The sequence below is a fragment of the Phyllobates terribilis genome, unplaced genomic scaffold (assembly GCF_046119375.1).
Source record: "Phyllobates terribilis strain yellow unplaced genomic scaffold, ASM4611937v1 Scaffold_7__3_contigs__length_470593459, whole genome shotgun sequence".
In the NCBI taxonomy this organism is placed as follows: domain Eukaryota; kingdom Metazoa; phylum Chordata; class Amphibia; order Anura; family Dendrobatidae; genus Phyllobates; species Phyllobates terribilis.
The window spans coordinates 272,242,604-272,268,813 of record NW_027362767.1 but is presented as its reverse complement, the minus strand read 5'-3'; the positions used below and the strand labels follow the sequence as shown (position 1 = coordinate 272,268,813).

At 45.9% G+C, this 26,210-nt stretch overlaps 1 protein-coding gene across 3 annotated transcripts in view; it reads left to right on the top strand.

Moving 5' to 3' along the window:
• DIPK1B (divergent protein kinase domain 1B) overlaps positions 1-26,210 on the top strand; it is a 132,491-nt gene that overhangs the window by 36,222 nt on the left and 70,059 nt on the right. For all 3 annotated transcript variants that reach the window (XR_012247447.1, XR_012247448.1, XM_073640756.1), the window contains one exon: positions 5,024-5,158. Coding sequence is in view for 1 of the 3 variants with exons in the window: in XM_073640756.1 (XP_073496857.1) it covers positions 5,024-5,158 (135 nt within the window). In the remaining 2 variants the exon portion in view is untranslated. The remainder of the gene's footprint in view (positions 1-5,023; positions 5,159-26,210) is intronic.

Sequence of the window (26,210 nt, the reverse complement as noted above, 5' to 3'; positions counted from 1 at the left end):
TGTAGGATCTCTATAGCTCTCAGTATATATGGCTCCTCTGTGGAGGGACTATGTACCATCATGTCATCAGCCCGGCCTGTAGGCACAAGCCCCCGGATCCTCTGTATACAGCACATATACAGGTAATGCCTTCATATACAGAAGGATACGGGATGTGCGGTCTGAGGGCTGGTATACTGCACCTACTATCTGCTCAGCATGAGGAGCATTATACCAGATCTCTACAGCTAATACATCCAGATGGCGTCCTCCCTGCCTGATAAAAAATAAGGGAACGTTTCAGGTGCCTGGGGCCAGAATTCGCTTCCTAATATGTGCAACAAATAGGATTTGTGTCCCTGCCTTGCTCTGCATTAAACCTGTTACCAGAACCCGAGGGAGATCTGATAACAAGTCTGCGTTATTAGTGATGTGCTCAACTCTGAAACGTGGAAACGAACGTACAACAGCCATTGTCCTGTACCCCAAGTGTCAGAGCCATTATCCCGTACCCCAAGTGTCAGTGTCGTTATCCCGTACCCCAAGTGTCTACATCATTATCCTGAACCCCGAGTGTCGATGTCATTACCCCGTACCTCCAGTGTCAGCGACATTATCCTGTACCCCAAGTGTCAGTGTCACTATCCCATACCAAGAGCGTCAGCTTCGTTATTCTGTTCCCCAGTGTCAACATCACTATCCTGTACCCTAAGTGTCAGTCTCATTTTCTCATTCCGCAAGTGTCAGTCATTATCCTGAACCGAGAGTGTCAGCAAGGTTGTCGCTTACCGAGTTTCCGGTCATTATCCCGTACAGGGGTGGATTAAGAGTAGCAGGGGCCCCGGGCAGTTTAGAAAGCGCGGCCCCCACCCCAACACACACACACCTGATGTATCACATGTCACATGATCCCCTGTGATAAATCATGTGATAGTTCACGTGAAATTAATTTGGCACAATATTAATATATTAATTATAATATTTTTTTTTAGGCTGTGTGCCCACTATGCGTTTTTTAAGCGTTTCCGCAGTGGCAATTCTGCTGCAGAAACGCTTAAAAAACGCTTGGTAGAAGGCCTGCCATGTTCCCCAATGATAATCCGCATGTGCTGTGCACATGCTGCGGAAATTTGTGCTGCGGATTATCATTGCGGAAAAATCCGCAGCACTACCAATTATTTTGCGGGAGCGCGGCGTTTTCGCCGCCATTGACTTGCATTGGAACGCTTAATATCCGCATCACTGCAGCTGTACATGCGGAATCCATGCGTTTCAATGTGCGGATGGTACCCAGGTCTGGAGAACAGGGGACTCTCCTCCTGACCCGGGTACCATAGAACCTGTAAAAAAAAGAATAAAATAAAAAATAAATATTATACTTACCTTCTGATGGCCCCCGGTGTCTTTATCCGATGTGTCCTGGCTTGCCGGCAGCTCGCGGTAGACTAAAGGACCTGTGGTGACGTCCTTTAGTCATGTGACGGGTCACGCGACCGCTGACGTCGGCAGGCCATCAGAAGGTAAGTATATATTTATTTTTTACCATTCTTTTACGGTCACACTATATAAATCCATGCCGATTGCATGGATTTATATAGTGTGACCAAGTTGTCAAGTACTTTTCCAAGTGATGCTAAAATCGCTTGTAAAGCGCTTGACAACCCGCATGCGGAAATGCATGTGAAGAGCGCTTCACATCCGCTTGTCCCTGGCAGGAAAAACGCATGTACAATCCGCATGTACAATCCACATGTACAATCCACATGTACAATCCGCATGCGTTTTTTCTGCCAGGGAGATGCAGAAACGCTCAAAAAAAATCCGGAGCATTTCTGCATCGTGGGCACATAGCCTTACATTAATTGTATGGCTTAATATTGAGCACACGTAGCCATCTATACACGGCGGGAGGCCGCACAGTGCCATCTATACACAGCGGGAGGCCGCACGTAGCCATCTATACACAGCGGGAGGCCGCACGTAGCCATCTATACACAGCGGGAGGCTGCACGTAGCCATCTATACACAGCAGGGGGCCGCACGTAGCCATCTATACACAGCAGGAGGCCACACATAGCCATCTATACACGGCGGGAGGCCGCACAGTGCCATCTATACACAGCAGGAAGCCGCACGGCGCCATCTATACACAGCAGGAGGCCGCACGTAGCCATCTATACACAGCAGGAGGCCACACGTAGCCATCTATACACAGCAGGAGGCCACACATAGCCATCTATACACGGCGGGAGGCCGCACAGTGCCATCTATACACAGCAGGAAGCCGCACGGCGCCATCTATACACAGCGGGAGGCCGCACGTAGCCATCTATACACAGCGGGAGGCCACACGTAGCCATCTATACACAGCAGAAGGCTGCACGTAGCCATCTATACACAGCGGGAGGCCGCACGTAGCCATCTATACACAGCAGGGGGCCGCACGTAGCCATCTATACACAGCAGGAGGCCACACGTAGCCATCTATACACAGCAGGAGGCCACACGTAGCCATCTATACACAGCAGGAAGCCGCACGTAGCCATCTATACACAGCAGGAGGCCGCACGTAGCCATCTATACACAGCAGGAAGCCGCACGTAGCCATCTATACACAGCAGGGGGCCGCACGTAGCCATCTATACACAGCAGGAGGCCGCACGTAGCCATCTATACACAGCAGGAGGCCGCACGTAGCCATCTATACACAGCAGGAGGCTGAACGTAGCCATCTATACACAGCGGGAAGCCGCACATAGCCATCTATACACAGCAGGGGGCCGCACGTAGCCATCTATACACAGCAGGAGGCCGCACGTAGCCATCTATACACAGCGAGAGGCCGCACTTAGCCATCTATACACAGCAGGAAGCCACACATAGCCATCTATACACAGCGGAAGACCGCACGTAGCCACCTATACACAGCAGTAGGCCGCACGTAGCCATCTATACACAGCAGGGGGCCGCACGTAGCCATCTATACACAGCAGGAGGCCAGACGTAGCCATCTATACACAGCAGGAGGCCGCACGGCGCCATCTATACACAACGGGAGGCCGCACGGCGCCATCTATACACAGCGGGAGGCCGGACGCAGTCACGCACACACACAAACATATACAGACATATACATACACGCTTAAACACATTTGAAACACAAAAACACATATAAACAGACATCACACAATGATATCTGCCTGCACACTCACTCACTCACACACACACACACTCTCACACACACAAACACTCACCATCCCCCGGCTCGGCTCCAGTCCTCCAGCTCCTCTCCGGTGCAGCAGTGCAGCGCGCACTGTGTGACGTCACACTAGCAAACACGGCCGCGCACAGGGCCGTGTCTCCTAGCAGTGACGCGGCCGGGCCAGCACACAGGGAAGTTAACAGGTGCAGTGCTGGCCCGGCCGAAGAGGAAGTAGCGGCCGTGCGCCGCTGCTGGGGGAGCGGTCCGAGGGCCCCCCCGCCTCTGACTGCCGGTATGTGCCGCGGCGCCGCACCTATTATAATGAGGGCAATCTGGCCATGGACCCCCGGGCCTTCTGGAGCCCCGGGCGGTAGCCCAGATTGCCCTCATTATAATCCGCCTATGATCCCGTACCCTGAGTGTCAGTGTCATTATCCCGTACCCCGAGTATCAGTGTCATTATCCCGTACCCCGAGTGTCAGCGTCATTATCCTGTACACCGAGTGTCAGCGTCATTATCCTGTACTTCGAGGGTCAGTGTCATTATCCCGTACCCCGAGTGTCAGCATCATTATCCCCTACCCCGAGTGTCAGCATCATTATTATACCGTACACCGAGTGTCAGCATCATTATCCCGTACACCGAGTGTCAGCGTCATTATCCCGCACCCTGAGTGTCAGCGTCATTATCCTGTACACCGAGTGTCAGTGTCATTATCCTGTACTCCGAGTGTCACTGTCATTATCCCGTACTCCGAGTGTCAGCGTCATTATCCCATACCCCGAGTGTCAGCATCATTATCCCGTACCCTGAGTGTCAGTGTCATCCCGTACCCCGAGTGTCAGCGTCATTATACCGCACCCCCAGTGATCATGATTAAGACTAAATAACGTCGAAACGCGTTGATCGGGCTGGTCTGTCTGGTGGCTGGTGTTTGTCCGCAATCCAGGACTTTTTATATGAATTTAAATAAAGGAAGAATTTTTATTTTTATTTATCGCTGGATATTTAACTTTTTTCCTGACTGCACCCTGAGTGTCAGCGTTATTATTCTGTACCCCGAGTGTCAGTGTCATTATCCTGTACCCCGAGTGTCAGTGTCATTATCCTGTACCCCGAGTGTCAGCGTCATTATCCTGTACGCCGAGTGGTACTGTCATTATCCCGTACCCACGAGTGGCACTGTCATTATCCTGCACCCAGAGTGTCAGTATCATTATCACGTACCCCGAGTGTCCGTGCGTCCCCCATATGTCACTGATCAGTGTCTCCCACAGTAGTTTAGTTGTCTCAGGTATTCTACGCATTCCCTGAACATGCCGAGTACATTGCCAGGTTGGTGAAACATCATGTCTTCTTGCTCTGTAAGCCCAGGAGGGTTGTGGGCTCTTGGCGGTGGGCTCCTCTGGTAAGAAACATATTTCAGACCTGACAGATGGCTATTGTGTGCCTTCATTCCCCATGCAGGCGGGAGCTTTCCTTGTGGGATACATCTCGCTTTCAACAAGTTGTCTATAGCCGACACAAAGAGACTGGTAAAATGTGTATGTAAGAAACAATGAAATTATGGCTAGAAATTCCTGTATCCATCCCGACCCGCAGCCGACGCAGGTACACGGCTCAATGAGAAGCGATGACCTTGAGACGCTGAAGTCTAAGCAAATATTGAGCGCTATCTCTTGCACAGCGAGATGCTGACTCTGAGCTGGCACCGCAGCCCCCGGTCGTCTTACCGTGCCTGGCATACACTTCTGTTCATGAAAGTAAAGCCTTTTCTCTCCCTCCGCTCCTGTGTGATGTATACTCACCTTGTAATCCGTCCTCTTGTTTTCTTATCCTAGAGTCGCCTTCCTGGTATCAAGGTGAAATATCTCTTCTTGGCATGGCTTGGCATCTTCGTGGGCAGCTGGGTGGTTTATATCCACTATTCCTCCTACTCGGAGCTGTGCAGAGGACACGTGTGCCGCATGATTATTGTGAGTACCAGTCATCGGATCCTAGCAGTCAGTGCATCCTTGTACCATTGTCCGTCTTTACTGTCGCTCTCAGAATGCCTTGAAAATGTATGATAAGATGAATGCATTGTAGAAAACCCGTGAGAATTGTATGTCTGCATCTGTCTCTGCGGGGCTCCTGCCATTCTATGGCTCTTCTGCCCTTTGCGATAATCACCAGACTCACAGATCTCAGTGAATTAAATGGCGGCTTATTCGTGGCGTACACATGCAGGTCTGCCACTTTAAGCCTTTACTTCAGGTCCTCGAGCAGCGATTGTGAACATCATAGGATGACTTAATTTATTTGTTCCTGTCTTCGCGCTATTATATGTGTCCGGCTTATTCTGACACGCAATCTACAACACTCGCCCTTATCAAGAGGTTCTGGGAGCGACTAAATTAAACTTGTTCTTGTATCATAAGATTTGAGACTGAAATCACTTCTTCCAAGTCTTCAGGATTGCTTAAAAAAGCCATCTAATCTTTGGCGACAAGGACCTTCTCAACAGCTTCTCCAGTCACAAGGATTAAGGAACAATGAAGAAAGGAGAGAGAACATCTAGGAAGAAGCAGAAAATAAGGACGTTTCCTACATTATCTATGTAACTCAAGTCTGAGGCCTGTAATGGTGGGGAAGATGCATTCTCAGTGATGTCACCGCTGATCTCTAGTGATGGATAGGCGGCATTCTCAGTGATGTCACCTCTGATCTCTAGTGATGGATAGGAGGCATTCTCAGTGATGTCACCGCTGATCTCTGGTGATGGATAGGTGGCATTCTCAGTGATGTCACCTCTGATCTCTAGTGATGGATAGGCGGCATTCTCAGTGATGTCACCGCTGATCTCTAGTGATGGATAGGCGGCATTCTCAGTGATGTCACCTCTGATCTCTAGTGATGGATAGGCGGCATTCTCAGTGATGTCACCACTGATCTCTAGTGATGGATAGGCGGCATTCTCAGTGATGTCACTGCTGATCTCTAGTGATGGATAGGCGGCATTCTCAGTGATGTCACTGCTGATCTCTAGTGATGGATAGGTGGTATTCTCAGTGATGTCACCGCTGATCTCTAGTGATGGATAGGCGGCATTCTCAGTGATGTCACTGCTGATCTCTAGTGATGGATAGGTGGCATTCTCAGTGATGTCACTGCTGATCTCTAGTGATGGATAGGTGGCATTCTCAGTGATGGCACCGCTGATCTCTAGTGATGGATAGGCGGGATTCTCAGTGATGTCACCGCTGATCTCTAGTGATGGATAGGCGGCATTCTCAGTGATGTCACCGCTGATCTCTAGTGATGGATAGGTGGCATTCTCAGTGATGTCACCGCTGATCTCTAGTGATGGATAGGCGGCATTCTCAGTGATGTCACCGCTGATCTCTAGTGATGGATAGTTGGCATTCTCAGTGATGTCACCGCTGATCTCTAGTGATGGATAGGAGGCATTCTCAGTGATGTCACCGCTGATCTCTAGTGATGGATAGGCGGCATTCTCAGTGATGTCACCGCTGATCTCTAGTGATGGATAGGCGGCATTCTCAGTGATGTCACCACTGATCTCTAGTGATGGATAGGCGGCGTTCTCAGTGATGTCACCGTTGATCTCTAGTGATGGATAGGCGGCATTCTCAGTGATGTCACCGCTGATCTCTAGTGATGGATAGGCGGCATTCTCAGTGATGTCACCGCTGATCTCTAGTGATGGATAGGCGGCATTCTCAGTGATGTCACCGCTGATCTCTAGTGATGGATAGGCGGCATTCTTAGTGATGTCACCGCTGATCTCTAGTGATGGATAGTTGGCATTCTCAGTGATGTCACCGCTGATCTCTAGTGATGGATAGGAGGCATTCTCAGTGATGTCACCGCTGATCTCTAGTGATGGATAGGCGGCATTCTCAGTGATGTCACCTCTGATCTCTAGTGATGGATAGTTGGCATTCTCAGTGATGTCACTGCTGATCTCTAGTGATGGATAGGCGGCATTCTCCGTGATGTCACCGCTGATCTCCAGTGATGGATAGGCGGCATTCTCAGTGATGTCACCACTGATCTCTAGTGATGGATAGGCGGCATTCTCAGTGATGTCACCGCTGATCTCCAGTGATGGATAGGCGGCATTCTCAGTGATGTCACCGCTGATCTCTAGTGATGGATAGGCGGCATTCTCAGTGATGTCACCGTTGATCTCTAGTGATGGATAGGCGGCATTCTCAGTGATGTCACCGCTGATCTCCAGTGATGGATAGGCGGCATTCTCAGTGATGTCACCGTTGATCTCTAGTGATGGATAGGCGGCATTCTCAGTGATGTCACCACTGATCTCTAGTGATGGATAGGCGGCATTCTCAGTGATGTCACCGCTGATCTCCAGTGATGGATAGGCGGCATTCTCAGTGATGTCACCGTTGATCTCTAGTGATGGATAGGCGGCATTCTCAGTGATGTCACTGCTGATCTCTAGTGATGGATAGGCGGCATTCTCAGTGATGTCACCGCTGATCTCTAGTGATGGATAGGCGGCATTCTCAGTGATGTCACCGCTGATCTCTAGTGATGGATAGGCGGCATTTTCAGTGATGTCACTGCTGTTCTCTAGTGATGGATAGGCGGCATTCTCAGTGATGTCACTGCTGATCTCTAGTGATGGATAGGCAGCATTCTCAGTGATGTCACCGCTGATCTCTAGTGATGGATAGGCGACATTCTCAGTGATGTCACTGCTGATCTCTAGTGATGGATAGGAGGCATTCTCAGTGATGTCACCGCTGATCTCTAGTGATGGATAGGCGGCGTTCTCAGTGATGTCACCGTTGATCTCTAGTGATGGATAGGCGGCATTCTCAGTGATGTCACCGCTGATCTCTAGTGATGGATAGGCGGCATTCTCAGTGATGTCACCGCTGATCTCTAGTGATGGATAGGCGGCATTCTCAGTGATGTCACTGCTGATCTCTAGTGATGGATAGGAGGCATTCTCAGTGATGTCACCGCTGATCTCTAGTGATGGATAGGCGGCATTCTCAGTGATGTCACTGCTGATCTCTAGTGATGGATAGGCGGCATTCTCAGTGATGTCACTGCTGATCTCTAGTGATGGATAGGAGGCATTCTCAGTGATGTCACTGCTGATCTCTAGTGATGGATAGGCGGCATTCTCAGTGATGTCACCGCTAATCTCTAGTGATGGATAGGAGGCATTCTCAGTGATGTCACTGCTGATTTCTAGTGATGGATAGGCGGCATTCTCAGTGATGTCACTGCTGATCTCTAGTGATGGATAGGAGGCATTCTCAGTGATGTCACTGCTGATCTCTAGTGATGGATAGGCGGCATTCTCAGTGATGTCACCGCTAATCTCTAGTGATGGATAGGAGGCATTCTCAGTGATGTCACTGCTGATTTCTAGTGATGGATAGGCGGCATTCTCAGTGATATCACTGCTGATCTCTAGTGATGGATAGGCGGCATTCTCAGTGATGTCACCGCTGATCTCTAGTGATGGATAGGAGGCATTCTCAGTGATGTCACCGCTGATCTCTAGTGATGGATAGGCGGCATTCTCAGTGATGTCACTGCTGATCTCTAGTGATGGATAGGCGGCATTCTCAGTGATGTCACTGCTGATCTCTAGTGATGGATAGGAGGCATTCTCAGTGATGTCACTGCTGATCTCTAGTGATGGATAGGCGGCATTCTCAGTGATGTCACCGCTAATCTCTAGTGATGGATAGGAGGCATTCTCAGTGATGTCACTGCTGATTTCTAGTGATGGATAGGCGGCATTCTCAGTGATGTCACTGCTGATCTCTAGTGATGGATAGGAGGCATTCTCAGTGATGTCACTGCTGATCTCTAGTGATGGATAGGCGGCATTCTCAGTGATGTCACCGCTAATCTCTAGTGATGGATAGGAGGCATTCTCAGTGATGTCACTGCTGATTTCTAGTGATGGATAGGCGGCATTCTCAGTGATATCACCGCTGATCTCTAGTGATGGATAGGCGGCATTCTCAGTGATGTCACCGCTGATCTCTAGTGATGGATAGGAGGCATTCTCAGTGATGTCACCGCTGATCTCTAGTGATGGATAGGCGGCATTCTCAGTGATGTCACCGCTAATCTCTAGTGATGGATAGGCGGCATTCTCAGTGATGTCACCGCTGATCTCTAGTGATGGATAGGCGGCATTCTCAGTGATGTCACCGCTGATCTCTAGTGATGGATAGGAGGCATTCTCAGTGATGTCACCGCTGATCTCTAGTGATGGATAGGAGGCATTCTCAGTGATGTCACCGCTGATCTCTAGTGATGGATAGGCGGCATTCTCAGTGATGTCACCGCTGATCTCTAGTGATGGATAGGCGGCATTCTCAGTGATGTCACCGCTGATCTCTAGTGATGGATAGGAGGCATTCTCAGTGATGTCACCGCTGATCTCTAGTGATGGATAGGCGGCATTCTCAGTGATGTCACCGCTAATCTCTAGTGATGGATAGGCGGCATTCTCAGTGATGTCACTGCTGATCTCTAGTGATGGATAGGAGGCATTCTCAGTGATGTCACCGCTGATCTCTAGTGATGGATAGGCGGCATTCTCAGTGATGTCACCGCTGATCTCTAGTGATGGATAGGCGGCATTCTCAGTGATGTCACTACTGATCTCTAGTGATGGATAGGAGGCATTCTCAGTGATGTCACCGCTAATCTCTAGTGATGGATAGGCGGCATTCTCAGTGATGTCACCGCTGATCTCTAGTGATGGATAGGTGGTATTCTCAGTGATGTCACCACTGATCTCTAGTGATGGATAGGTGGCATTCTCAGTGATGTCACCGCTGATCTATAATGATGGATAGGTGGCATTCTAAGTGATGTCACCGCTGATCTCTAGTGATGGATAGGCGGCATTCTCAGTGATGTCACCGCTGATCTCTAGTGATGGATAGACGGCATTGTCAGTGATGTCACCGCTGATCTCTAGTGATGGATAGGTGGCATTCTCAGTGATGTCACCGCTGATCTCTAGTGATGGATAGGCGGCATTCTCAGTGATGTCACCGCTGATCTCTAGTGATGGATAGGCGGCATTCTCAGTGATGTCACCGCTGATCTCTAGTGATGGATAGGTGGCATTCTCAGTGATGTCACCGCTGATCTCTAGTGATGGATAGGTGGCATTCTCAGTGATGTCACTGCTGATCTCTAGTGATGGATAGGCGGCATTCTCAGTGATGTCACCGCTGATCTCTAGTGATGGATAGGCGGCATTCTCAGTGATGTCACCGCTGATCTCTAGTGATGGATAGGTGGCATTCTCAGTGATGTCACCGCTGATCTCTAGTGATGGATAGGTGGCATTCTCAGTGATGTCACCGCTGATCTCTAGTGATGGATAGGCGGCATTCTCAGTGATGTCACTGCTGATCTCTAGTGATGGATAGGAGGCATTCTCAGTGATGTCACCGCTGATCTCTAGTGATGGATAGGCAGCATTCTCAGTGATGTCACCGCTGATCTCTAGTGATGGATAGGCAGCATTCTCAGTGATGTCACCGCTGATCTCTAGTGATGAATAGGCGGCATTCTGAGTGATGTCACCGCTGATCTCTAGTGATGGATAGGCAGCATTCTCAGTGATGTCACCGCTGATCTCTAGTGATGGATAGGCGGCATTCTCAGTGATGTCACCACTGATCTCTAGTGATGGATAGGCGGCATTCTCAGTGATGTCACCGCTGATCTCTAGTGATGGATAGGTGGCATTCTCAGTGATGTCACTGCTGATCTCTAGTGATGGATAGGCGGCATTCTCAGTGATGTCACCGCTGATCTCTAGTGATGGATAGGAGGCATTCTCAGTGATGTCACCGCTGATCTCTAGTGATGGATAGGAGGCATTCTCAGTGATGTCACCGCTGATCTCTAGTGATGGATAGGCGGCGTTCTCAGTGATGTCACCGCTGATCTCTAGTGATGGATAGGCGGCGTTCTCAGTGATGTCACCGCTGATCTCTAGTGATGGATAGGCAGCATTCTCAGTGATGTCACCTCTGATCTCTAGTGATGGATAGGCGGCATTCTCAGTGATGTCACCGCTGATCTCTAATGATGGATAGGCGGCATTCTCAGTGATGTCATTGGGGGATTTTTGACCTCCTGTTATGGTTTTCTCTTTAGTATATCTCTGTGGCAGCATTTCTGATTAATTCATCGTATTACATCTCATTGCTTTATGATTATTATTTTTTTTCCCATTTTTGTGTCTTTCTAATGGATTACAGCAATTCGCTCTGGTGAGTTTCTTTGCCAGGGATCAGGCCATTTCTCTTTGTTTCTGAGCAGTGCTTGATGTCTTGTACCTGGCGTTCCTCTCCTCCTGCAGACAATGTTCTCGCCGTGCTCCGGTTACTCGGTTGGGTTTCATTCCCTTTAATCTTCCTGGAGCCGCACTGAATGCATTTCTTTCCTCTCTGCTGTATAATTTTTATTCCCGTCCGTTTCTTTGGCACACGTTGCAGACTTTTCTCGCTCGCTGTTTCTCGCTGTTTCTGCTCCAGTCTTCTCTTCAGCCCTGTCTCTGGCGAGGCCAGGCAGATGTCATAACCCATTCATTACGCAGGTACATCAATAAAACATGGACATGCTGCAATGGTTTCCATTATATAATGCAGGCAGGCTGTCTGATGTTCTGCAGAGTGCCCAGAGATTGCTATCACCGGGAAACCATGATGATGATGATTTACTTACAAACCTCGATTTCTAAAGCAAATTATGTTGCACATCTCGAAGCAACGGATGTATTCAGGTCACCAGAAAGGACAGATTTAAAGGACCCCTGAGCCCCCGGTCTGGGGAAAAACTTGTGTAGCAGTATGGCTGAAACATATGTGTATTTGTATTTATAGGGACTGTGTCATTAGAAAATGACCTGTCATTTAAATAAGGTTTTTATTTTGCATGTATATTTTTTAATTGACCCAACGCCTTTTTTTTATATATCACGATGTTTATTTAAAAAAAAACACAAAAAAAAAACCGATTAGTACAGTCATGGCCAAAAGTTTTGAGAATGACAGCAAAATTATATTTTCACATGATCTGCTGGCCTCTGGTTTTTATTAGTGTTTGTCTGATGTTTATATCACATACAGAAATATAATTGCAATCATATTATGAGTACCAATAGGTTATATTGACAGTTAGAATCAGTTAATGCAGCAAGTCAATATTTGCAGTGCTGCCCCTTCTTCTTCAAGACCTCTGTAATTCTCCCTGGCATGCTCTCAATCAACTTTTGGACCAAATCCTGACTGATAGCAGTCCATTCTTGCATAATCAATGCTTGCATTTTGCCAGAATTTGTTGGTTTTTGTTTGTCCACCCGTCTCTTGATTATTGACCACAAGTTCTCAATGGGATTAAGATCTGGGGAGTTTCCAGGCCATGGACCCAAAATCTCTATGTTTTGTTCCATGAGCCATTTAGTTATCACCTTTGCTTTATGGCAAGGTGCTCCATCATGCTGGAAAAGGCATTGTTGGGCGCCAAACTGCTCTTGGACGGTTGGGAGAAGTTGCTCTTGGAGGACATTCTGGTACCATTCTTTATTCATGGCTGTGTTTTTAGGCAAGACTGTGAGTGAGCCGATTCCCTTGGCTGAGAAGCAACCCCACACATGAATGGTTTCAGGATGCTTTACAGTTGGCATGAGACAAGACTGGTGGTAGCGCTCACCTCTTCTTCTCCGAATAAGCTGTTTTCCAGATGTCCCAAACAATCGAAAAGGGGATTCATCAGAGAAAATGACTTTGCCCCAGTCCTCAGCAGTCCACTCCCTGTACCTTTTGCAGAATATCAGTCGGTCCCTGATGTTTTTTCTGGAGAGAAGTGGCTTCTTTGCTGCCCTCCTTGAATCCAGTCCTTGCTCAAAGAGTCTCCGCCTCACAGTGCGTGCAGAAGCACTCACACCAGCCTGCTGCCATTCCTGAGCAAGCTCGGCACTGCTGGTAGTCCGATCCCGCAGCTGAAACAGTTTTAAGATACGGTCCTGGCGCTTGCTGGTCTTTCTTGGGCGCCCTGGAGCCTTTTTGACAACAATGGAAGCTCTCTCCTTGAAGTTCTTGAGGATGCGATAGATTGTTGACTGAGGTGCAATCTTTGTAGCTGCGATACTCTTCCCTGTTAGGCCATTTTTGTGCAGTGCAATGATGGCTGCACGTGTTTCTTTAGAGATAACCATGGTTAACTGAAGAGAAACAATGATACCAAGAACCAGCCTCCTTTTAAAGTGTCCAGTGATGTCATTCTTACTTAATCTTGACTGATTGATCGCCAGCCCTGTCCTCATCAACACCCACACCTGTGTTAATGGATCAATCACTAAAACGATGTTAGCTGCTCCTTTTAAGGCAGGACTGCAATGATGTTGAAATGTGTTTTGGGGGTTAAAGTTCATTTTCTGGGCAAATATTGCTTTGCAAGTACAGTAATTGCTGTTAAGCTGATCACTATTTGACATTCAGGAGTATATGCAAATTGCCATTACAAAAAATGAAGCAGTAAACTTTGGAAAAATTACTATTTGTCTCATTCTCAATACTTTTGGCCATGACTGTAATGCTGCAGTTTTCAGTGGCCACTGGGGCTATTTTAGACTCGTACTTCCTGTTCTTTCAGGAAGAGTTTACAGCAGTTTCCTTATCATCAGAAGACGGATAACAATGTCTGATAACAGATAATACCTCTATATATAGCTAATAACACAGGATCCACCATTCGAAATAAGTGATATCACAGCTCACCTCCTCCTCCTCCTGTACAATGTCTGTTAATATCTCTATATGCAGCTGATATCACCTTTTGTAAATCATGGATCCTGTGTTATCACAGCTCACCTCTTCCTCCTCCTGTACAATGACTGCTAACACCTCTATATACAGCTGATAACACAAGATCCACCATTCACAATAGGTGATGTCACAGCTCACCTCCTCTCCTTCCCTTCACAATGACCTTTGCACTTGCTCATTAGATGCTTCAATACAATAGTCAGTCTATTGCTGCTAATGTACATTTGAATGTCCTGAAATAACAGGAATTTACAGTCTAGAAAAGCCCAGTGACAGGTGTGAAAATGATAAGATTTCTAATAGATATCTTTAGTAAAGATTGTGCTACAGTAAATAAAACATTGCCAAAGTAAAAAAAAAAAAAAAAAAAAGATTTTTACCAGAAAAACCTAATTTAAAGAATAGATCTTTTCTTATGACAGATTACCTTTAAAGATATTTTACTTAGTCATCCTGTACTCCAGACACATCTGGGGCGGCATTCTCCATCCCATTGTTGCCCCTTATAGAGAAGTATTTCCAGTATCAACCATCATGATGATGCAGTTCTGTGTGACTCCCATAATGCACTGCTCTATGTAAATGCAGCATTGGGTGTGACTAGAGTCAAAGTCAACATGGTAAATTAATACAATTAAATGTAGCACTGCAGTAATTATTATGAGATTTATTCCTTAAAAGTTTTTTTAGGAGTAGAAAAATATGGCTGCTATCTTCCTGAAAACAGCACCACACCTGTCTACAGGTTGTGTGTGATATTGCAGGTCAGCCCTTGTCACCTCAATCAAGCTGAGCTGCAATACCAGAGACAACATGGATACGGGTGTGGCACTGTTTTTATTAATCCTGGATTATCTCTCTAAGGCCACAGCCCCACTATCAGTATTTCCCCACACAGAGTAGTAATAGGTAACTATATACCAAAATTAGAGGCCAAGTGCAGCGCCCCCTTCAGCTTTTCTGAGTGCAGTAAATTCTGACTACTTGGATGAGGCAGCTGCACTTCCAACCAGAAAAAATCCCCTTATTCCTGACATTAATGGGGATCCAGAATCAGAATCCACAAATGCTTGCGTCTGTAATCCACGTGCTGACAGCTATAGGAAATATTCCTAAGGACACAGCTCCACTATCAGTATTTGGTCAGTATTCGGTCAGTATTTTTTCTCAGGAGCGGGAGCCAAAACCAGGTGAGGAACAATCAGAGAAAAGGTATAATAGAAACAAGTCACCAATTCTGCATTTATCACCCACTCCTGGTTTTGGCTCCCACTCCTGAGAAAAAATACTGATCAAATACTGATAGTGGAGCTGTGGCCTAAAGGGTTATTCTGATCACCATTCAGTAGTGCACTGCTCCTCTGCCTCCCGGCATGGTAGGATTTGGTGGGATTTGGTGCGCTTCTGAAGATTGAAAGCTCTGACCAGTGTCATGATCACACCATAGGTCTGAAACTGTGTTCACTCCCAAGTTGCTAGCAGAGGCAGCTTTGTCTTGGAGGAACCTGGGGGCACTGAAGCTGGCCAGACCCAGCGATCTGGCCAGCTGAAGACGAGTGCTTGCAAGCTCTATAGCAAACTGCTTGTAAGCGCTGCACTCCTTGTCTAGGAAACCAGCCACCTCTGATATACCTAAAGTCAATATTATCTGAAGCACATACATTATACCGTATATTCCATTGTACGTTAAAGCCAAATACCCGAATTACGGGCTAAAGTGGATGCTCCACATGGACATTCCTTAATGAATGCATCCTACAAGAGACATTGAGTCATAGTCCATATATATAAAAATTACAAAATGCTATTAATTGTTAAAAAAATAACAAAACAGACAACAATACATATTAAAAAAGGCAGCCATACGGACAAAAGATCAGGTGCTTAAAGCTGCAAGCCCATCCAAAATATCATGGGCAGGGGTGGTGTGTATCCCAGAATATCATATAGTTCCAGAAAGATAGTGGTGTAAATGTTAAATTAGCAGCACCATATGCAGACAATACATACGGTAAATCACAAGTATCCAAACAAATAATAAACCCAGTGGTAAAGTGCATGTGCAGAAGATCAAATGTAATAATAATCAATATAAAGAAGCCAAGGGGGGAATATACATGCTATTTGTAGAACCACCAATCATATTAAATCACATGTATACATCCATGTCTAATAAGGGACAAAACAATCATAATGAATAATCATGCAGTACTTTCAGAATTTATATATATAAGAACTATGACTCCATGTCTATTGTAGGATGCACCTCTGATAGACTGCAGCAGTGGCTGGTTACCTAGGCAACAAACTGTACACTATATAGTTAAAAATCCATCAGTTCTTGAGAACAGAAAATATTTTCAATAAGAGGTTAATTGCAAAGTCGCTTGTTTCTACAAATTACTTTTCAGTTGTTCCCATTCATGATGAGGAGACGACCCCTTTAATAGGTAAATTACTACGGAGCGCTTCCATTCAAACACCATTTGGTACTTGGGCCACAGACTGTTACAGGTCAGTGATCATAACCCCCAGCTTCTGTCACCCCCACTCACAATCCCCTGAAGCTGATGTTATGTCTCGGCATTGTTAGCAGCTCCACATTGCACAATCTGTAGCGACTACATTTTTTTTCTTGGCAAAAGCAATTACATCTCCCAGCCGAGCCTGGAGGACACAAAATAAAGGTCTCCGTCCTTTAGTCCAACATGGCCGCGTGCGCTGCAGGCATATAGGACGAGTCAGAACACATCAGAGCATATGGCGCAGGGCACAGCTAGCATGGCATTGCATGTCATTACATACTAGCATGTCTGCACACAAATAATAAGAGCACTGCAGCCTGCCAGCCCCCGACATTGTGCGAGGAAAAGGGGTCCCAGAGCTCTGCAAGTCCTCCGATCACCTGAGAGCTCGCAGCAGCAGAGGCGGTGAACGGAGCTGCCAAAATGATGGCTGCACAAAAATACAAATCTCCGACATTAAAATTGTAATGGAATGCAAGATCCTGCTCCGAAATGCTCTCTGTAGCACACGTGTATGCGTGCGGCCATTATGGGATCACGGGCAAGTTATGTTCCTCATGTGGATTCTTGTACGTTATTCTCCCATCATGATATTATAGCGAAATTGTAGTAAAATATCTCATTGTTATTTTTTTTTCTCAAAATTGAAGCGGTTTCTTTCATTTCATGGCCAAAAATTGCACTTTGATGACAATGTGTGAATGCACACTTAATGCATGGTGTCTCAGCCGGTGATACAGAGGCGCTTTGCTGCGGGTCCTGGATCACAATTTACCATGGACAAGATGCTGGATTTCCTGCAGCGGCTTTTGTAGTGCGGCTGTCAGTCGGTGTCATGTCTGAGCGCCCATCATATTCTGCCTCTGTAAAATCTGTCTCGTGCATGAACACGATCCCTCACTATGGACGCACCGCTCCCGTTCACTTTGTTGCTGTCTCATTATGATCTTATGATTTTCGCCTTCAGGTTTTTAATTCTTCTGCAGTTTCCAGACTTCTGCTTGCTGTCAGCTATTGGATATATTTATATATATATCCAGGCTGCCATTATCAACGGCGCTAATCTGTCAGTCTGGGTTCACACGTTGCTGCTGTACAATTGCTGAAATGCACCTACGAGGCTTCAGAAACCGCTCCGACATGCTGATCGCTGCAGTTTTCCAATGAATTGGAGCTAAAAGCAATTTAATGGTGAAAAGAAAGCTGCCGTTCATCTGCGAAACCAGGGAGGCATGACCATCAAACTGCTTTTATTTGCAGTCAGACAGACGGCATGGCAGCGTGGTTTTGGGCACAGTCCAGACGCAACCTAGGGTCATTGGCAGGATCTTGGGAAATAAACAATTATACATAATACGGAGCAGTAAAAAAAAAAACACTACATATAAGTCAAAGGGTATCTCCATTTAAATAGTAAATACATATAAAATAGCAAATTAAGCATCAGCAAAATGACATTAGATAGTTGTCAGATGAACGATCGTTTGACCAACAGCTATTCCTCCTGATTCCTCACGGGAGCGCTCTGCTGTGTGTTCACTGGGGGAGCCACTGCTGACTCATATGGGAAAATAAAGGATCGTCAGTCAGAGATCAGACATACCATATCCTTAGCTCCGCAGCTTCATTTGTCAGCGGCGACATCAGTCTCATGAACAGTGGGTACGGAAAGTATTCTCTTTGTTTCATTGCAGCCATTTGGTAATTTCTAAAAAGTTCATTTTTTCCTCATTAAAGTACACTCTGCACCCCATCTTGACTGAAAAAAATAGAAATGTAGAAATTTTTTCAAATGTAATTAAAAAAGAAAGACTGAAATATCATATGGTCATAAATATTCAGACCCTTTGCTCAGACACTCATATTTATGCCAGATGCTGTCCATTTCCTTGTGATCCTCCTTGAGATGGTTCTACTCCTTCATTGGAGTCCAGCTGTGTTTAATTAAACTGATAGGACTTGATTTGGAAAGGCACACACCTGTCTATATAAGACCTCACAGCTCACAGTGCATGTCAGACCAAATGAGAATCATGAGATCAAAGGAACCGCCCAGGAGCTCAGAGACAGAATTTTGGCAAGGTACAGATCTGGCCAAGGTTACAAAAGAATTTCTGCATTACTCAAAGTTCCAAAGAGCACAGTGGCCTCCATAATCCTTAAATGAAAGAAGTTTGCGAACACCAGAAGTCTTCTTAGACCTGGCCTTCCAGCCAAGCTGAGCAATCGTGGGAGAAGAGCCTTGGTCAGAGAGGTAAAGAAGAACCCCAAGATCACTGTGGCTGAGCTCCAGAGATGCAGTAGGGACATGAGAGAAAGTTCCACAAAGTCAACTATCACTGCAGCCCTCCACCAGTTGGGCCTTTATGGCAGAGTGGCCCGACGGAAGCCTCTCCTCAGTGCAAGACATATGAAAGCCCGCATAGAGTTTGCTCAAAAACACATGAAGGACTCCAAGACTATGAGGAATAAGATTCTCTGGTCTGATGAGACAAAGATAGAACTTTTTGGTGATAATTTCTAAGTGGTATGTGTGGAGAAAACCAGGCACTGCTCATCACCTGCCCAATACAATCCCAACAGTGAAACATGGTGGTGGCAGCATCATGCTATAGGGGTGTTTTTCAGCTGCAGGGACAGGACGACATCCAACCTGACGGAACTGGAGAGGATCTGCAAGGAAGTATGGCAGAGGATCCCCAAATCCAGGTGTGAGAAAACTTGTTCATCATTCCCAAGAAGACTCATGTCTGTACTAGCTCAAAAGGGTGTTCTACTCAATACTGAGCAAAGGTCCTGAATACTTATGACCATGTGATATTTCAGTTTTCTTTTTAAATAAATTTGCAAAAAATTCTACATTTCTGTTTTTTTTCAGTCAAGATGGGGTGCAGAGTATACTTTAATGAGAAAAAAAATGAACTTTTTAGAAATTACCAAATAGATGCAATGAAACAAAGAGTGAAAAATTTAAAGGAGTCTGAATACTTCCATACCCACTGTAGAGATCACATAATGGGGCCCAGGTGTCAGTACAAAATATAATGCCGCACATAGATCATACACTAGGCTGCCCCTAATGAAGACCATATAAAATTAGAGCGTGACCACTACTTGGACATCACCTTGTTAGATTCTTTATTACCCCATGTAAAATAATAAAAAAGAAACAGATACTCCTGTCCCACAGTGATGCTTGGTCTGCTGGCACTCGCATGCAATTGTTATGTGAGCACCGCAGCTGTTATGTTCTGCTACCAGAGCTAAGGAAAGAGAGGAGATCTGTCCCTACGATAGAACTCAGCTTGATCCCTACGATGTAACAGGGAACCTGATCCTGCGATCAGACCTGCTAAAGTCCTCAGCTAGTCTGTACGGAGACCTATAGATATGGGGAAGGAATCCCTACAAGTACTAGGGACTGGGAGCAAATGGACACCTCCTAACAGAAATAGTAGCAGACAGACGAACAAACAAAATATATAGAACACAGAGGTCCGGAGACCAAGCAAACTAACAGAGTTAGATACTGAGCACAGGCTAGCTAAAGAGTAGTAATACAATGAAGTCCAGCAAAGCCAGAAGGGCGGAGCAGGACTAAATAGGCCAAGAAGGTCATGTGACCAGCAATAGAAAAACTCTAAGAGCAAGGTTCTAACAGTACCCCCCCTTCTAAGAGGATCCTCCGGATCCCCTAGGACCAGGCTTATCAGGAAATCTCCTGTGAAACGCTCTGATAAGTCTGGACGCGGAAACATCATCCGACCTCACCCATGAGTTATCCTCGGGTCCGAAACCTTTCCAGGCCATGAGATACTGCAAACTACCTCTATACCGTCTAGAATTAAGGATGCGAGAAATTTCATATTCCCCGTCCTCCACCACCGGAGGAACAGAGGCAGAGGCGTCACAATCCGACACAACAGCTTTTTTCAACAGAGAGACATGAAACACCGGATTAATTCTTCAGGAGGTAGGAACCTCCAACCTAACAGCAGATTGGTTAACAACCTGAAGCACCTTAAAGGGCCCTACAAACTTGGGACCCAATTTCTTAGAAGGAATCCTCAACCGCAGATTCCTAGAGGACAACCAAACCATGTCACCAACAGCGAACAAAACCTCCTGTCGTTTCCTATCAAAGTAGTCTTTAGATTTTCTGTTAGCCTCCTGAAGATTACCACGCACATCCGTCCAAACTCTCTCCAAATCGCCGGAAAAATTCTCCTCCTCAGGCACGGCAGATACCAACTTGGAGAACGACCCAAACGACGGATGTCTCCCAGAACAACAAGAAAAAGGCGAACAACCAGCAGAAGAAGATGTATGATTGTTCAGAGCAAATTCAGCAAGTGCCAGAAACTCAGACCACCCCTCCTGATTGTCTGCCACAAAACAACGCAAGAACTGCTCAACATCCTGGTTTTTCCTTTCTGTCTGGCCATTAGATTCAGGATGATATCCGGATGAGAACGACAAATGAACTCCCAACCTGTCACAAAAGGCGCGCCAAAAACGAGCCACGAACTGAGGTCCCCTATCAGAAACAATGTCAGTAGGAACGCCATGAAGTCTGACAATTTCCTTGACAAAGGCCTTCGCGAGAGTCTTAGCGCAGGGCAGTTTGACGAAGGGAACCAAGTGACACATCTTGCTAAAACGGTCCACGACCACCCAGATGACAGTAAAACCCTCAGAGGGGGGAAGGTCAGTTATAAAGTCCATAGCCAAATGTGTCCAAGGAGCACTGGGAACCTCCAGAGGGCAAAGTAACCCCGCAGCAGGAGTATGTGAGGACTTAGATCTAGCACATATAGTACATTGACGCACCCACTTAATGACTTCCTTCTGCCATCCAGGCCACCAAAAACTGCGACCCACCAGTCTCTTGGTCTCAGAGATTCCGGGATGACCTGCCAACCGAGATTCGTGACACTCAACAAACAAATCTCTCCTAAAGGTCCCAGGCACAAACAACCTCCCATGGGGAGTGTTAGATGGGGCATTCTCCTGTGCTTTGAGAATCTCATCTTCCAAAACGGAGTCCAAAGCAGCTATCACAACACCTTCTTGTAAAATGTTCTCCTCTTTCTCAGCACCGACTATGGGAGAAAAACTGCGAGACAAGGCATCCGCCTTAACATTCTTGGTACCTGGGATGTAAGTAACGGAAAAATTAAACCGCGAGAAAAACAGTGCCCACCTAGCCTGACGGGCATTCAGGCGCTTGGCAGCATCAAGATATATCAGATTTTTATGATCCGTAAAAACCTGAACGGGAAATTCAGCACCTTCCAAGAGGTGGCGCCAGTGTTCAAATGCGAGTTTAATAGCCAATAATTCCCGATTACCAATATCGTAATTCAGTTCAGTCTCCGAAAAATTTTTTGAAAAAAAGGCACAGGGATGTACTCCATCCCCGTTATCCTGAGACAATACTGCGCCAACCCCCACAGAGGAAGCATCAACCTCAACCAAGAACGGCTTAGTCACATCAGGCTGCATAAGGATGGGAGCAGAGGTGAACCTCTCCTTGAGATACACAAAAGCTTCAATGGCCTCAGAAGTCCACTGAACCGCATCAGCACCTTTCCTGGTGAGATCGGTCAGAGGTTTGACAATAATAGAAATTTTTTTTATGAATTTTCTGTAATAATTGGCGAAACCCAAAAACCTCTGTATCGATTTCAAACCAATAGGCCTAGGCCATTCCTGCACAGCTTGAACTTTAACCGGGTCCATCTCAAAACCTTCGCTGGAGATAATGTAGCCCAAAAAACTAATTCTCTGTACAGCGAACTCACATTTCTCCAGCTTAGCAAAAAGCGAATTGTCAATTAGTAACTGTAATACTTCACGTACGCTCCGCCAATGAGACTCCAGATCTGGCGAATAAATCAAAATGTCATCCAAATACACAACCACATTTTTGCCGATCAAAGGTCTAAGGATGTCATTAATAAGATTCTGAAAAAATGCAGGAGCATTAGTGAGACCAAAAGGCATAACCAAATTCTCAAAATGACCCACAGGAGTGTTAAAAGCAGTCTTCCATTCATCACCCTCCTTCATGCGCAACAGATTGTATGCCCCCCGAAGGTCAATTTTAGAGAACCACTTGGCCCCCACTAACTGGTTAAACAGATCAGGAATCAATGGCAGTGGGTAAGGATTGCGTACAGTAATTTTGTTAATCTCACGAAAATCCAGACAAGGACGTAAACCGCCGTCCTTTTTTTTTTTTACAAAAAAAAATCCAACCGCCACAGGAGACTTAGAGGGCCTAATGTGACCGGCGACCAAACTTGTCTGTATGTATTCCTCCAAAGCCTTTCTCTCAGGAATAGTAAGATTAAATAAACGACTCTTAGGAAGAGTCGCTCCAGGGACAAATTCAATAGTACAATCATAGTCTCTATGGGGAGGCAAAACCTGCGATTCCTTCTCAGAAAAAACTCTCCAAAAATCCTGAATAGGAACAGGCAATTCCCCCCTATCCACAGCTGCAATACGCCCGTTACAACACTTGTCATAACATTTATGGCTCCAGGATTTAATTTCATTGGTAGACCAATCCAGTACAGGATTGTGCAATTTTAACCAGGGCAATCCCAACACCACCGGAGAAGGCAAGTTATTCAAAACTACCAAATCCAATTTCTCATGGTGAACACCATTAATAGTGAGAGGAAATTCACAGACCTTGAGAGTAACATTCTTCAAAGGGGAGCCATCCACAGAAACCACAGCAATGGGGGATGATAAAGGTTCGGGTTTTAAATTGAGTTTTTCCAAGAATCCCCCATCAATTACATTCAGAGTAGACCCACAATCGACAAACACCCGAAACTCCATTAATTTTTCCTGAGCAATCGTGGAAGCAGCTAAAAATACACCCTTGGAATTTAAACAGGCAATACGGGCATGACTGACCATTTTTTTTTCTTTCTTCATACGAAGCACACAGCTTTTAATGAAATGACCAGAATTTCCGCAATAGAAACACAAGCCTTCAGAAAATCTGCGGTCCTTTTCTTGAGAGCGAGGTGCCATCGCTCCAATCTCCATCGGCTCTCCACTGCCAGCGCACACACTCTCATGACCAGAAACTGACATAGCAGAGGATTTGCTCTCATTAACCCTTGCACGCAGTCTCCTATCCACCCGTATAGCTAATTGCATAGCCTGTTGCAAATCTTCAGGTGTAGGATAAGCAATTAGCAGGTCTTTAACCCTTTCACTGAGCCCAGCAAGAAACAGACTTTTCAGAGCAGAATCGTTCCACCCTATTTGAGTAGACCACCGACGGAAATGAGTACAATATTTTTCCACATTACATGATCCCTGTCTCAAACGTCTCAACTCAGTCTCAGCTGATGAGACACGGTCAGGATCATCATATAATAGCCCCAAAGCAGAAAAAAAAACTATCCACTGATCTAAAGCATGTATCACTAGGTTGCAAAGAAAAGGCCCACTCCTGAGGCTCTTTGCGCAAAAGTGACATTATGAACCCTATGCGCTGGGATTCATCCCCAGAGGACCTGGGTCTCAAACGAAAATACAATAAGCAAGCATTTTTAAATGAAAAAAATTCTTGGTGTTCACCAAAAAATAAATCCGGCAAACGTACCTTAGGCTCCAAGAAATGTGCTCCAGGACAGTTACTCACGTGCTGACGGAGCTCGGTCACCTCCAGAGAGAGTCCCTGCAGGCGTTGAGCCAAATCCTGAACCGACACCATGATGGAACAGAAAAGTCTTTCCTTAGAGAATTTGCGGGCTGGACTTATTGTTATGTTCTGCTACCAGAGCTAAGGAAAGAGAGGAGATCTGTCCCTACGATAGAACTCAGCTTGATCCCTACGATGTAACAGGGAACCTGATCCTGCGATCAGACCTGCTAAAGTCCTCAGCTAGTCTGTACGGAGACCTATAGATATGGGGAAGGAATCCCTACAAGTACTAGGGACTGGGAGCAAATGGACACCTCCTAACAGAAATAGTAGCAGACAGACGAACAAACAAAATATATAGAACACAGAGGTCCGGAGACCAAGCAAACTAACAGAGTTAGATACTGAGCACAGGCTAGCTAAAGAGTAGTAATACAATGAAGTCCAGCAAAGCCAGAAGGGCGGAGCAGGACTAAATAGGCCAACAAGGTCATGTGACCAGCAATAGAAAAACTCTAAGAGCAAGGTTCTAACAGCAGCAAACCCCTCTTATATCAGAGTTTTGCCCAAGGGAAGTGTGAGTTGAGCTGCCCACTAGAAGCTGCTGATAGTTAAGTCAGTGTTACACGAGTGTCAGCAGACCTGGCACTGACATTGCTGGAACGGTGCTGGGGCAAAAGTTGAGTGTCTGTAATTTTGGGGTTATTTTTTACACTGGAGCTTACAAAATTTAAGAGAGGGGTGTCCAAGTAATGGGCAAAACCTTAATCAAGACTGACTCAAGGTGATGAAACCAACATAAATAAATGTCAGACATTAAGCCAGATACATGTGCTAACCTCAGAGGCCCAACGAGTATTGCCAAAATTGGTGCAGACTAAGCCACATTACTTGAAGACATAATAGGCTGCACTAACCAAGACACTCGTTTCGCTATTATATTAGCTTCATCAGGAGGTATAATAAATGCATATTAGATATTATAAATATATACAGTATTCACCCTCCTTGACATTTTTTTGTGTTATGCTACCTCACAACCTGGAATTTCTTTGTTTTTTTGAGGGTTTGCATCAGTTCATGTAAAGAACATGCCTACAACTGTGAACATTTGGTTTTCTTTTTATTGTGAAGCAAACAACAAATAGGACAAAATAACTGAAAACTTCAATGTGCCTAACTATTCACCCCCTAAAGTCAGTACTTTGTAGAGCCTCCTTTTGCGGCAATTACAGCTGTAAGTCGCTTTGGATGAGTCTGATCTTTCCACATCTTGCCACTTGGATTTTTGCCCATTCCTCAAGGCAAAACTGCTCCAGCTCCTTCAAGTTAGATGGTTTCCTCTGGTGAACAGCAATCTTCAAGTCTGAGCACAGATTCTCAATTAAATTAAGGTCTGGGCTTTGACTAGGCCACTCCAAAACATTTACATGTTTCACCTTAAACCACTCGAATGTTGCTTTACCAGTATGCCTTGGGTCATATTCTTATTGGAAAGTGAACCTCTGTCCCAGTCTCAAACCACTGACAGACTGAAACAGGTTTTGCTCAAGAATATCCCTGTATTTCGCACAATTCATCTTCCCCTCGACTCGGACAATTTTCCCTGTCCCTGCTGCCGAAAAACATCCCACTGCATGATGCTGCTGCCACCACCTTGTTTCACTGTGGGGATGGTGTTCTTGGGGTAATGAGCTGTGTTGATTTGGTGCCAGACATAGCGTTTACCTTGATGGCCAAGAAGTTCCATTTTGGTCTCATCTGACCACAGCACCTTCCTCCATTCATTTGTGGAGTCTCCCACATGTCTTTTGGCCAACTCAAAACGAGCCTTACATGTTTTGCGTATAAGTAAGTAAAGACTTTTTTCTGCCCACTCTTCCATAAAGGCCACCTCTATGGAGTGTATGGCTTACTGTGGTCATATGGACAGATACACCAGTCTACCTGGGAACTCTGCAGCTCCTTCAGT